Here is a 12,966-nt window from a genome sequence, read left to right as displayed (position 1 = left end):
ATTATTTTCAATATATGTTATTTGTGTATTGGGTGGGAAGCCTCCAAAAAAGTAAGGTGTTGGCTTTACATGGAGTCGGCGATTCGAACCAAGCGTAGGCTGAAGGGGAACGTCTGTATGCTCCGACATACAATACAATATGGACTGTGTAGTAAATATAGCGGATATGGGATGTATGCTTAAATTTTCTGTCAAGCCAAATCCTATCTAGTGTGTGGAAAGGGTGTACAGGCATTCTATTTCCCCCCAAGTCACGTGCTAGCTAGAAACCACATGATCTTACCACTAGCCTAAAAGGTACACCTTAGTAAGGGTAGGAACTCTTGGGGCCGCATCCTCAACTTGCCATCAACTGTTCCGTTCTTTGACACGTCGCCCATCCAACTATGTCTTTCTCCGTTCCCTATTATCGGGATGCTGGTCAATTACCTGGGCCGCTTCCCGATCAAAATGAGATTGAACGGGCAACACGAACCCTCCCCAAGAGATCAGACTACGGTGGGCGCATGGTCGTAATCAGAGACAAATACGTTGTGAAATATGGCCCGCTTGTGACCGAAAATGAGGGATATACTCTAATTTTTGTTGAAAAACGACTCAACATCGCAGCACCACGACTTTACGCCATGTACCGCGATCGGGACATTTTGTATATCATCATGGAATACATCCCCAGCATTTCTCTAGGGATGGCATGGCCTTCGCTCACCGAGGCAAATAAAAATTTGGTTGTCGGACAATTGCGATGCATCTTTGATCAGATGAGAGCGCTGCCATCGCCCGGATATTATGGCAGCGTCAACAGAGGACCTGTTCCCCACAGGTATTTTTTTTCTCGTGAAAAGGACGCTTCTATTACCGGCCCTTTCCAGACGGAAGAAGAATTTGGAAAAGCCATTGCAATTCGCTCAAAAACTATGTGGAGCGAATCAAATCGTCATAGCTTTCTCTCCGACTATCTTGCTCGCCACCTCCCATTGGCACTTCGCAACCATCCACCTATTTTCACCCACGGAGATCTCTCCAGAGAGAATGTTCTTGTACGAAAGGTCGTTAATTCTGTCACAAATGAAGAAGAGTACGAAGTAGCTGCCCTTGTCGACTGGGAAGCGGCTGGATGGTATCCTTCGTACTGGGAATACTCTCATATCTTTCCCCTCCTGCAGTGGATTGACGACTGGCCAGCATATGTTGAGAAGATTCTCGATCCCTTGCCGCTGGAGGGTGCCATGATGCGGGTTATCTTTAGTGATCTTGAGTTTTAGAGCGAGATAACACGATGTTGACCCCGGTGTCTGTTGGTCACAACGTAATGTTGGATTGGTGGGTTCGTTCGTTTGGGCTGTATTTTCCAGCATCCCACATTACAGAACTGAGGCCATCCACACTTACCACACACAGTATGATGTGCTAAGTCCTGTATCTCGCCTTCCCAACCACTCTTCCACGCAGGATAGATGACAGAGCGATGTGCACTGGTCGCAGCGCAGCATCACGCACTCGTGAGCTTGTTCCTCATCTTCCGCCAAGCAAAACACAGCGGACGTTTTCGAGCTCTTCGCTTGAGCTGAGACTGCGAGGCGTCAAGGTCTTGGACAATCGCCCAGATGTCAGGGACGGATGTCAGGATAGCCGGGCGAGTCGGCGGAACGTGCCATGCAACACTGTTGGTCCGCAGCATTTCGGCGGTGACAAAGGGATTGATTGATTGCGCTGGCCCGCGACTGTTCGACAGGGGCACCGGCGGGTCTTGTCTGTGCCCATGAGGTGAGCGGTCAGTGTTGCCTGATTCCACCAGGCGTCTCATGGAGGCTGACGACATCTGACGCTAGCCCTGATACACAATTGATGGAGAGGCAACTCTAGAGTCATGTGGCACTCGCGTCTGGTTGCGGACGGCTGCTTCATGCCACTGCCGGCCAACTTTGGTCGGCCTGTCGTTGTCGATGCCATCACGCGCAGAGGAAGTCTCGGGCAACATCACAGAGCTTCGATTGCAAATTTGGCAGGTCAATTGGCTCTCTGGCGATAGTGTTCAGCTTTTGACGGCCTGCCTTGGTGTCTTCAAATTTGATCGAATTTTTCGCACGGGGCGCCTGTTTCGTCATCCCGATGTAGAAGCTAGCACCGCCATTGGGGCTAGCTTCTACCCCACAAACCAGAAATGTATTCCAAGGCAGCATGGTGGTCATTGTGGTGGACAAGGGCAGAAAATGCTTCAGATGGGAATTGGTATTGGGCAATCTCTGCAGCATTCCCTCGCCAGCTTTATATGCCATCGACGTAGTTCCTTACCTACATGGCTGCGTGACCGTTGGCACGGGACCCCTTCCTAGAAACACTCGATCCGTCGAATACGGCATTCGCGTGCACTATGCGCTAGTACCCGGCCACCAGTGGCCTCCGCGAAGGGATATCATTCCAAGTCACTACTACAGTAAGCTACAGTCAGCTACACTGGTGCCTGTAGATCGCGGTGACCATGCACTGCCGAACAGGTTGACTAAGGCGCTAGGCAGCAACGTCGACAAAATCCGGGTTAAGTTATGGCTTGCGTGGAATTCCGAAGTGCATGATGGATTGTGATTTTCCTCTTATGCCGCAAGGTCCAATATGTGGGTGCATAGAGATAGGTTTGGTCTCCTGGGCCATTGACACACTACCAGGAACGGATTTGGCGTTCCCAGGAGTTAGACTCCAAATATTCTCGAACCTCGCCTGAACATTGTTGCAAAGGCTTTGATGCTGCCGTGTGTTTGCTACGCATCTCTCAATGGATTGACGGGCTACACTCCTAGCTCGCCACAGAATTTAGCTGAGGCTAGTATAAAGCCTTCCATGTCCAACATTCACAAGTCTCATTTCGGCCTCATCTACACTTAGTTTGCTTCCTAGTCCCAATCTGCTGTCCAATCATGGTCTGTGTCAATTCGTGCTCACTGGGTCTACTGATGAGCTAATGCATTACAGTCAAACATCAGAGACCTGCCCAACGAGCTTTTGCTGTGCATCATGTCGCATTTGGATGGCAGTGCATTATTCGCCCTCGCCAAATCATGCAAAGACCTTGATTTTAGACTGCAGCCCAGCATCTGGAAATACAACATCAGATTTCAGAACAGCAATCTGTTGCACCTGGCCGTCAAGTACGACAACGTTGGCCTTGCAGATGCTTTGCTCCAGCACGACGCCAACATCAATGCATTTTACCGAGGCAAAACTCCTTTGATGCGGGCGTTGAAATCCTCTTCCGCTGCTGTGCGCGAACTGCTGCTCAATCGTCGAGACCTAGACATCAACATCCAAAACCAAGCGCGCGACAGCGCCCTGTCATATGCTATCCACTACGGGAGTTCCTCCGTCGTCAAGAGCGTGCTAGAACACCACGCCGCCAGAGTGGACATTAAACACAGACACGGGCGAACGGCGCTTCACCTAGCAGTCTTCGCAGGAAGAATAGGATTAGTGCAACTGCTACTTTTTAGTGGCAGCGACCCTGATCTACAGGATGACTCGGGCGACTCGCCATGGGACTGGGCACGTCGCTTCAACAGGCCCGTGATGGAAATGATTTTTTCAAACGATCCGATGTTCGAGGTATTTCTTGGTACTCAATCATCACAGGATGCTGAGCTACCTCTTCACCAAGCAGTATCCTATGGGTCGGTAGATGCTGTCAAACGGTTTCTCAGAAAAAAGCGTCAGGATTTAGACATCCAGGACCGGAAAGGCTATACGCCACTCCATCTCGCCATTCAAAGCAAACGCCTGGAAATGGTCAATTTGCTCCTAAGTCACCCGCGTGTCAACGTAAACTGCACTGACAAAGATGGAAATACACCACTTTGGCTGTCTACTTACTCGTCATGCGACGAGATAACCAAAAGGCTGTTGGCCGAGAAAAACATCAACGTTAATTTTATTGGAGGCCGCGGGAGATTCGAGACTCCGTCTACATCTCTGCACCACGCCGCGATCAGGCTGCATACCGTGGTACTACAACAGCTGCTTGCAGTGCCAGGGGTTAATCTGAATATCTGTGTTGCAGGCCACTCTCCAATTTCCGTTGCTGCATATCACGGAAACGTGAACACTGTTGCTTGTTTACTGAGTATGGAGGGCGTGGAGATCAATGGAAGGGGTTTAATAGATCCGCCCATTTGTCGAGCGGTTGCACATGGCCACCTCGATGTGGTAAGACTTTTAGTGCAGCAAGGGGCACGTCTGAAAATCAATGAAAGCACGATCACGACCCACGACACTGCTCTCTGCATGGCAGCCCGTGTTGGCAACTTGAAGATGCTCCGTGTACTACTACGCCATGATCGAATTGATGTCAACATCAGGAATCAATGGTTCGAGGATCCATTGATTTTGGCGGTCAAGGGTGGACATTTCTCGGTTGTTGATGCACTTGTGGTCAATTCCAGACTTACACACTTCAGTTTGAAGAGATCTCTGGATTTAGCAAGGGACGACTGCATCCAGAGGGCCATTCGAACCAGAATGGAAGATGACAATACTCCTCAAACATTGTTGAAGCGGTCTCCGAGTATACGGTTTGATGGTCTGTAAGAGCTGGCGACATCCACTTCCGGTAGCTCTGGTGATGTGATACGAGATGGCTGTTTCCAGCGTCTGTTCACATCAACATTCAGAATCAAATTATCTGCACCTCCGCGCTTCGAATAATTTGCAGTCATGGTAAAGCTTCAATGATTTCAAATTAGTATATAGCATCCATGCATCGGATGTACACTCGTAGACTACGATTATGAGTCAGTTATGCAATGGTTTGTGTCAATGTTTTATGTATGATTTAATCCCGCTTATAATTGAGCTGTTTGCCTTGAGCAGCTGGTGTGATCGAGCATCAACAGTTGACCTAACTGTTCACTGGCCTTTCGAAAGTGCGGTCGATCCTAGGTGAGGAAGCACTGGTAGAAATAACAGCAGCCTCGCGTGAATTGTCAGCTATAAATGCCCCTCGAGCATAATCTCTGATCCAATTTATCTTGATGACCAAAATGGACCATCCCACTTCGCCTTCCCCCATTGATCGGCCGGCCAAGAGACAGTGCCGAGTATCCCACGCTCCAGAAGATGAACCCAAGTTGGAAAACTATCCACAGCAAGATTCAAACGGCACAACTATCGAACCCAAGGTCGGTCATCCCCCCCTGGGCAGGAAATAAAAAAAACCCACTAATACTGAATAGGTTCCAGTGAGAACACGAGGTGCCCTTACGGCGGAGTTCATAAAAGTAGTAAACCTCAATGATTCCCTCGCTACACCAGCCCTCAAATTGCTCGACTTGTACCTTTGCCTATGGGAATGCTACGTCGTCAAATCGGCCCAGAAAATACGACTCGAGGAGGAGCAGCGACAGCTTCAAGCGTCAAATGACTTGCTAGCAAGCGATAGCGATATCCTTCTACAGCTCTGCAATGAACAAGCTTCAGTATTGTGGGACCGCAAACGAGCGGTTCAGGCTCTTTGTAATGGCGTTGTTTCAGTCTTGGAAGGGAGCGATCTTCAAGCCTACTCTGTCGATGAGCCTGAGCCATGATAAAGATCATGTGATAGAGCGTTCATGGGCAGGAAGAATGACATTTGATTTTCCGCTATCTATTTGCGTTGTCCCTAAGGATAGATAAGGCCTATACTGCTAGTGAACTTTCGTTGGGTTGGTGACGGGGGCCAACGTGCACGCTGCTGATACATTCAACGCATTCGATAACTTAGCATGTGGTTATAAATTCCCCTAGTTTGTCCTCATTCTGTGTAATAAGAGAGGAATAAAAACTGCTCCGTCTCCAGCTTTCCATCCCTCCCAACCCACGTTAAATCGCTGCTTTACACACCTCCATATTTCCCACAGCGTTCGACGGCCAGTCATATACCAGAAATGAACGGATTGAACGAGAATGGTCTGTACCCATTTCTTTGATGGGAGTTTGCGCTAACATTACAGACTACGATTTGGATCTCGACCTTCACGCTATCTGGCATGAATCTTCTGGCATACCGACACCGCCTCCCTGTCTCGCTACTGATCCCAATGATCTGTGGCAGGATTTCCTTGGCAAAGACGACCCTGCAGAATACCAAACTCAAGGGTCTTCCTTTATCGAATGCCTTTTCTACCCTGATCTCGACAGTCTGTCCGGGTTCAAGTGGACAGGTCCAGATCCTCTGACCAACTCTACTCGGGCTAGTGACATTTTCCTCCACATGTCAGCGCTCTTTTTCCCTAAAGAAGTGCACTGGATAGAATTTCGGTTTGTGCGATTTGACCGGATATCTGGTGAGACTATAGGAGAGGATCTGTTTTTCCTGCCACGGGTTGAAACGGCCATGGGGGATCTCTATCGGATACGCAGACAGCTACTAGACACAATCACCTGGCATGCTGTCCGTGCAACCGGCACTGGCTTCCGACTGTCCCTTTGGCCTCGTACGGAATCTCTACCGTATTCAAGTCTCTCGACACATTCTCTGTTGACTAGGCTTCCCCCGACGCTATCCCTCGACCCACGGTTTTTTGTACATAATATATCGAGTAATTAAGAGTGAGATTGATCTGAATCAAGCGGGATTGTTCGTATACTCATTTCAGTAATGACCACGATAATGAATAATGACTATTTGGTGCCCTTCTTGTTAAAAGCCTCGGGAATATATAACCTGCTTTGCATGCGGTGTAATTTCCCTTGCACTGCGTCGCCGCTTGTAGTATTTCTATGTTGCCAATATAGGACAGGGCAACCCGAAATAGGCAATTCCTTACTCTTCTCTTGCGACGTCCGTCAACCCGGCCAAATTGGGACTGTAGGGGTAGTTCCAGTCATCGAGTAGGTTAATCAGTCGTTCCCGAGATGATTCCAGTGCATGCTCAAAAAAGCGCAGTCGAGCTAGCTGCTTGTCGTGGTGAAGCTGAAGTCCGTCCCCCTCTTTTCTCAGGTGCGTACCAGCCTCCTTCAAGATCTCATTGCTCTGGTCAATCTTTTGGACATCGATGTGTTTGGGAACGCATGACTCCCATAGGCGTCGATAGAATCCAACGAGTCGGGCTGCTGGGAAGGCAAACTTGGGATCGTCACGTTCGAGGTCTGCTAGCACCTTCAAGATGGGTTGAAAAGGCTCGGTCGCCAAAGTATGTCTTGTTACTTCTTCGTGTTACGAAGTCGAGGTCTACGATGGTCAGCCAAAGGATTTAAAGCCGAAGGGTTTCACTTACCAATGGAAGGACATGATCAGAAGGTTCCACATTATTGTCCTTATCACTAAGGATCGGCAATTCACTGGGCTGCTGTTCTTCTTTTTCCTGGTCTGGCGAGCTGTTTAGGGACTCCATTCTATCCGCAGGAGAAATTAAAGATGGCAGTACTGTTCCCATCATACCTTGGTGTCTCTTATAGAATATGCAGCCGCAGGTAACTATGCACTGGGTTTTACGATCACCGAGCTAGGTTGGTCAATAAACGCAAGCAGCTTTTGAAGGAATTTGTTTTTAATTTTAGTGGGTGATTAGTAGTAAATCTGATAAAAGGAAAAGTGATCAATGGGTTGGTGGGGAAACTAATAAAGCCTCACTATGTTAAGGGCCAGATATGAACGCTCATCGAGTGAAACACATTTCAACCGGGCATCTTCACTTTCGTTGAAATTCTCGGAAACTCGACAAACAGAACATTGTAAAACATATAGTGACCCAAAAAAGAAGCCCAAATCAATAAAACGGGAAAAAAATCTTGACTAATGTCTCTTCGTCGTCACAAGGTCGAAAATTGAGTGTTGATAACGTTTGGCCAAGCTTCAACGGGTTGACGGGTCGAGCACTCGCACAATCTACCGTGACCTCGCATTCTGCCGTCTAGACCCGACAGACCCACAGCTCAAAACCAATACAACACTAAAGCGAGGCCAGTATAAAGAATTCTATGATTTCTCGGGATGAAATTTTAGGCGCTTTTCGGTGATTCAACGTTGAGTCGCTCATAGATGCGCTGATCAAAAACAAGAGATATGAGCATGTCATTGCGGATTAAATTTCTCCCACAAGCCTCAATTAGAGGGCCGTGAAGGATTCAACAGTCAGCCAACGTTTCTTGACCGACTCAGCATCCCTTTTCTCAACACCACTCTTACTACTCTCTCTCACTGGGCATTTAAAGTCAAAAGCAGCTGTCGCTGGAAATAATTGCGGTGAAAAGGAGACACGGGTTTCAACAGGCCTCAGTTAGGAGTGTCCCTGCACGCAAGCAGAACACTTGTGAAACAGGATGAGCCGAGAAGTCTATAAATACGTCTTCTACTCCCAGGCAATTTGCTCTACAATTTATTCACATTTGACCACGCAGAGTCAAGCAGGCCTTGTGCCTGAGGCACTTGATAAGTTCTTACCTTTGACCCAAAACTGAAATTTGTACTGTACTGACATTTATAGAATACAACATGGACCAGCAAGCCAGAAGGTGCCTGTGGGAGATATTTTTCTCACCAAATCCACTTTGCAACCAGCCAGCCGATCGAAGAGACATGACTTAGGCTGACTGGTCCAAACGTCTATGCGAAGATGTCTGATGTCTCTCCGCCCCAGCCGACTGAGCTAGTCTACTGGACAGCCCCGCGTGTATCCCCAAGGCAAAAACGCGAATACCACGTCGCAGGTATGTGAATCTTAGTCTGACCTGTCTGGAGTTCTACTGATCCTGAAGTCGATGCGATTCCAATAGAACCGAGGACATTCGACCACAACGCACGAGCGCAAGGACACAGCTCTTTGCCGTCTCTTCGTCCCTAGTTTTGGCCCCCTGAACATGTAAGTCATGGAGTAACTTACTGATCTACAAGCTAATGCATGACAGTGAACACATCGCACGAGAGTGGCCCCGAGGATACGGCAGCCCGTTGCTGCTGTATAAAGCCATGGCTTATACACCAGACCTTGTCCAGTCGCTTCAAACCACACAGCATACCCTAGGTATAGTATATAACTCGAAGGAGCGGGCCAACAACAGGGTGTGAACATCCGATTGCGAAATTCGCCACACAGAACGTTCATTCTTCCTGGTAAGGTAAGTGATATATCGCGCCTTCTGCTGCGCTATATCCAGTTATTTGTGCAAGATTTTGTGCCCCAAATCATGAACGCCATTACTGATCTTCATGCTATTGTATATAGGAGCAGCCCATCGCCGCCCGTGAAACATCCTTGTGGGGAGTCGTATCGCTGAATGGGAGATACGGCCAAGGTGGCAGCACTACTTGTGCTCCGCGTCTTATGCCCCGATCTCACCGCCTTCATACCATGATCGGCGGAGTGTATGAACCTCTGGCCGTCCGCGTCGCGAGGTCTTATCCCATTACGACTGTACAATTTATTATCACAGATGGATTCGTCACGTGCCTTTGGCTCTCACAAGTTGCCCGGTGCATCCAGCGTGGCTTCTCCGAAGCGACAGCCGGAGATTGCGACGATCTGGATACAACATCATGTCAACATGGCATGAATGGTGACCACATCGATGAAGACAATTGTAAGTGACCTTGTAGGTAAGATAATATGATCACCAAGCTAATTGGTCGTCTCGTTTCAAGCAAACATACTGCGATCTTTATGAACTGGTAAGTCATAACAACTCGTCCTAGTGGTTCAAGCCTTGCTGACTCGGATCGTACAATAGGAGGTACCCTCGTGTTCTCATCACTCGAGTCGAATTCGAAAGGCGAAGTGTGTTGTCTGCCCAGGCTTCCCGATACCGATGGGATCTCATGCTCTATGGCTATTGGTGGCATCGATATTGAGTCAATGTAAAGTTCTGATCGCCTTTACCTTCGCCCTTCTCTCTCAGTCGACTCTGTACATCAGGCCATATGCTGATGCGTCTACGCGACACATACCCCAAATTCCAATGGATTATACCACCGTGTGTCTTTCGGCATTCGAACACCGTGAAAGAATAGCCTTCGTGAATTGGACTACTGGCGTTTAATGGTTGGCCCCACTTTGTTCTCAGATGGCATCTGGCGTCTTTCGAAGCCCGATAATCCCACAGGCGCCGGGAAATGCCGATGTTTCGTCTTGCTTAATGACAGGGGAGCCCTACCTACGCCGTTGGCCATGTTGTTAGTCCAAAGCCGCGTGCAAGGAGAAGGTGAGGCAAAACTCGCTTCATTCCTGACCTACAGGCTAATTTTGGACATACAAGCCACGAACCAAGAAGACAAGACCGTTGATACCGAGGCACAGCCCAGCCAGCTAAAGAGCCAAAAATACCATCCGATACCGTCCCATCTCCTACTCCGCATTGCTCAGGTGTTCGACGTATACGAACGAGCGGAAACGAACCAAGCTGAAATATACGGAGCTATCAAGTCGGCGTCAGAAATGTCTCTTTGGAACAGGTGTTTGGTATATTTGGATCTCAAGCACCCATTTCTCTATCAAACCCCAAGAAATATCCAGAAAGTCGCATATGCCTTGGATGTCACTGAAACTGCAGGTCAGTCAAGCCGGCCGCGAGTCTGTCTATTGATGTTGTTTTCTAACCTATCGCGCGCAAGCAGCTCCTGTCATGGACTCGTCGGATTCTGTACACCCATGCGTCGACTGTCCTTCCAGCATTAAGTGTATATTTGCCAAACTCACCGCGCCCTGGACTACATTTGGCATATCACTGTTCAAGCAGATCCTTTATGAAGGTGAGTTTGAGTCTGTAACAACACCATCCAGAGCCATCCTGCTGTGGTCTCTCGGCAGCAGAGCATGCTTGATCGCATGAACCCGGGTACTACGCCCCAAAAGCAACGATCGGCGGTTTTGGCGCAGTAGTGGATATTGATACATGGGAGACGGCTGGCGATATAAATCGTAGTTACCAACGGGGGATTACTTGCAATGTTGCGGCGACTCCCAAATGCAGGAGCCGATCGGATATTCTGGGCCAAAGAATGCCCTCGATAACTTGGTTTTCTTTATTGCGAAACCACTTTCACTCTCGCGATGGTACTAGAATATAGCCATCCTACAGTAGAGCAGGCTTGAGTGACTTGCAATCGCTGACTAAAGCGGTGACTTCGACTACGCAAGAGTCTATCGCCTCACGATGTTTAGTTGATCCAACAAATGGTATTTCGAGCGGCTCCTCGTCAAATGCTTCTACACCTGGTAGGTCTGATCCTGGGCGTATGTATTGCCTATTCATAGTTGAACCAACGGAGGGCAGTCTGGTGTTTGCTTTCGACCAGCTCAATCGAAGTAGGGGCTGTATGCAGATCCACCGAGTGATCAGAATGGCACTAGAGATGGCTTGCGAGATAGAATCAATACAAATTGATTCATCTATCGTGTGGATGAGAGGGCAAGCAAACCCTTGTGCTACTTCTGGGGATATTGATCGATCTCGACACGGCCCATGAGGCCCATAGATTCGCAACGAGTTACTTCCACTTGCCTATGGGCGGGCATGGCGTTGGTTGGCCCATGGGCCGCTTGTTAACCAGGCCTTCACGCACGCATTTACTTTGCAATGTTTTAGCCACGTACAGGTCCCACAATACTACGTGTTCGGATTAGTTGGGTAGAAGGATATATAACGGACGAGATGGATTGAACCAAGCTTGTCAAAGCAGCGGACTGTTGAGTCTAGTCTGAATGAAACTTGGAAGTGCGAACTGAAATAAATAGAAATAGTGATGCGAGTACAATGTGTGTAAATATATATATGACGACAAAAAATGTTGAACCTACAAATCCACTCACGTCATACTGTCTACTAGTCTCACCAATAAATTTATCATAAAAGCAACATATATAATAAATTATATAACAGGATACACCGTTATTAGGATCGATTACCTACTATACCAGTGGTTATGGCGGTAGGTGACAGTGATAGACGTAAATAACCGATTAATCCAGAAGTTGGAGTTGAACCCCCTATTCAGGAATCTTACATAATCTGAGGGTGGCATGGACCGATGGCAAGATCTAGACGGTGACCACCTCCTTCACCGCCCGACCATTCACCACCACGCTCAATCACCACACACATCAACACTCACCATCAACACTCACCATCAACACTCACCATCAACACTCACATTGTTGATTGATAAGTGATGCCTCAGTGTTCATATTATGAATGGGAGTTGATTGTGTGTTATTGTTGCATGTTGTCTAAGATACAAGTAGGCTGGTGAACAGGTATATATGTATGCACGTGATCCCAGCCTCATTATTATCTCAGCAACCGGGATATTTCAACACACATCAACACTCACATCAACACTCACATCAACACTCACATCAACACTCACATCAACACTCACATCAACGCTAACGGTTTAACGCAACAAGCATTCCTAGACAACACTCATCTTTGTTTGCCTACATCTGAATGAAAGATGCCAATTTCTATTGTAGCGAGGAAGTTATTGGATCACAAGCTACCAAGGGAAAAAAATATGAAATACGTCATTTGATACTGAAGACGCTTCAGTTGTTAGTTTATGATTTTGGCTGTTGAATTGGCGAAGATCTAACTAGGGCTCCTTCTATGTATCCAATGACGACCCTTCGGAACAATGAACAGACGATGAAGATGTTGCGCAGGTCTTTGCTTCTTCGGGTACTCTTGAATACTCGAATACTGGTCCCTAGCACCACGAAGAGGTGCCTGCACGGGCTAGAGGGTCTTTTTGTCGCAGATGTCCCTGCGGAGACTCTTGTTGTCGCAGATGTCCCTGCGGAGACTCTTGGTTTCGCAGATGTCCCTGCGGAGACTCTTGTTGTCGCAGATGTCCCTGCGGAGACTCTTGGTTTCGCAGATGTCCCTGCGGAGACTCTTGGTTTCGCAGATGTCCCTGCGGAGACTCTTGTTGTCGCAGATGTCCCTGCGGAGACTCTTGTTGTCGCAGATGCCCCTGCGGAGACTCTTGGTTTCGCAGATGTCCCTGCG

General features: G+C 48.2%; 2 protein-coding genes across 2 annotated transcripts; one reads left to right on the top strand and one right to left on the bottom strand.

The window, feature by feature from the left end:
* Window positions 1-386: 386 nt before the first annotated feature.
* On the top strand, window positions 387-1,265 carry N7489_004666 (aminoglycoside phosphotransferase family protein; the record flags this gene model as incomplete). The annotated part of the gene is made up of 1 exon (XM_056710418.1): window positions 387-1,265. One exon carries the CDS (start codon window positions 387-389, stop codon window positions 1,263-1,265), a length of 879 nt encoding a protein of 292 aa, XP_056568839.1.
* A 227-nt stretch (window positions 1,266-1,492) lies between these two features.
* On the bottom strand, window positions 1,493-2,192 carry N7489_004665 (uncharacterized protein; the record flags this gene model as incomplete). The annotated part of the gene is made up of 3 exons (XM_056710417.1): window positions 1,493-1,754; window positions 1,842-2,022; window positions 2,090-2,192. The coding sequence occupies 3 exons, from the start codon at window positions 2,190-2,192 to the stop codon at window positions 1,493-1,495; spliced, it is 546 nt and encodes a 181-aa protein (XP_056568838.1).
* Between the last annotated feature and the right edge of the window lie 10,774 nt (window positions 2,193-12,966).

Source organism: Penicillium chrysogenum (assembly GCF_028827035.1).
Source record: "Penicillium chrysogenum strain IBT 35668 chromosome Unknown utg000002l_segment0_segment0, whole genome shotgun sequence".
In the NCBI taxonomy this organism is placed as follows: domain Eukaryota; kingdom Fungi; phylum Ascomycota; class Eurotiomycetes; order Eurotiales; family Aspergillaceae; genus Penicillium; species Penicillium chrysogenum.
Note: the sequence above shows the minus strand (reverse complement) of the source record. Positions and strands in the feature narration are given on the sequence as shown.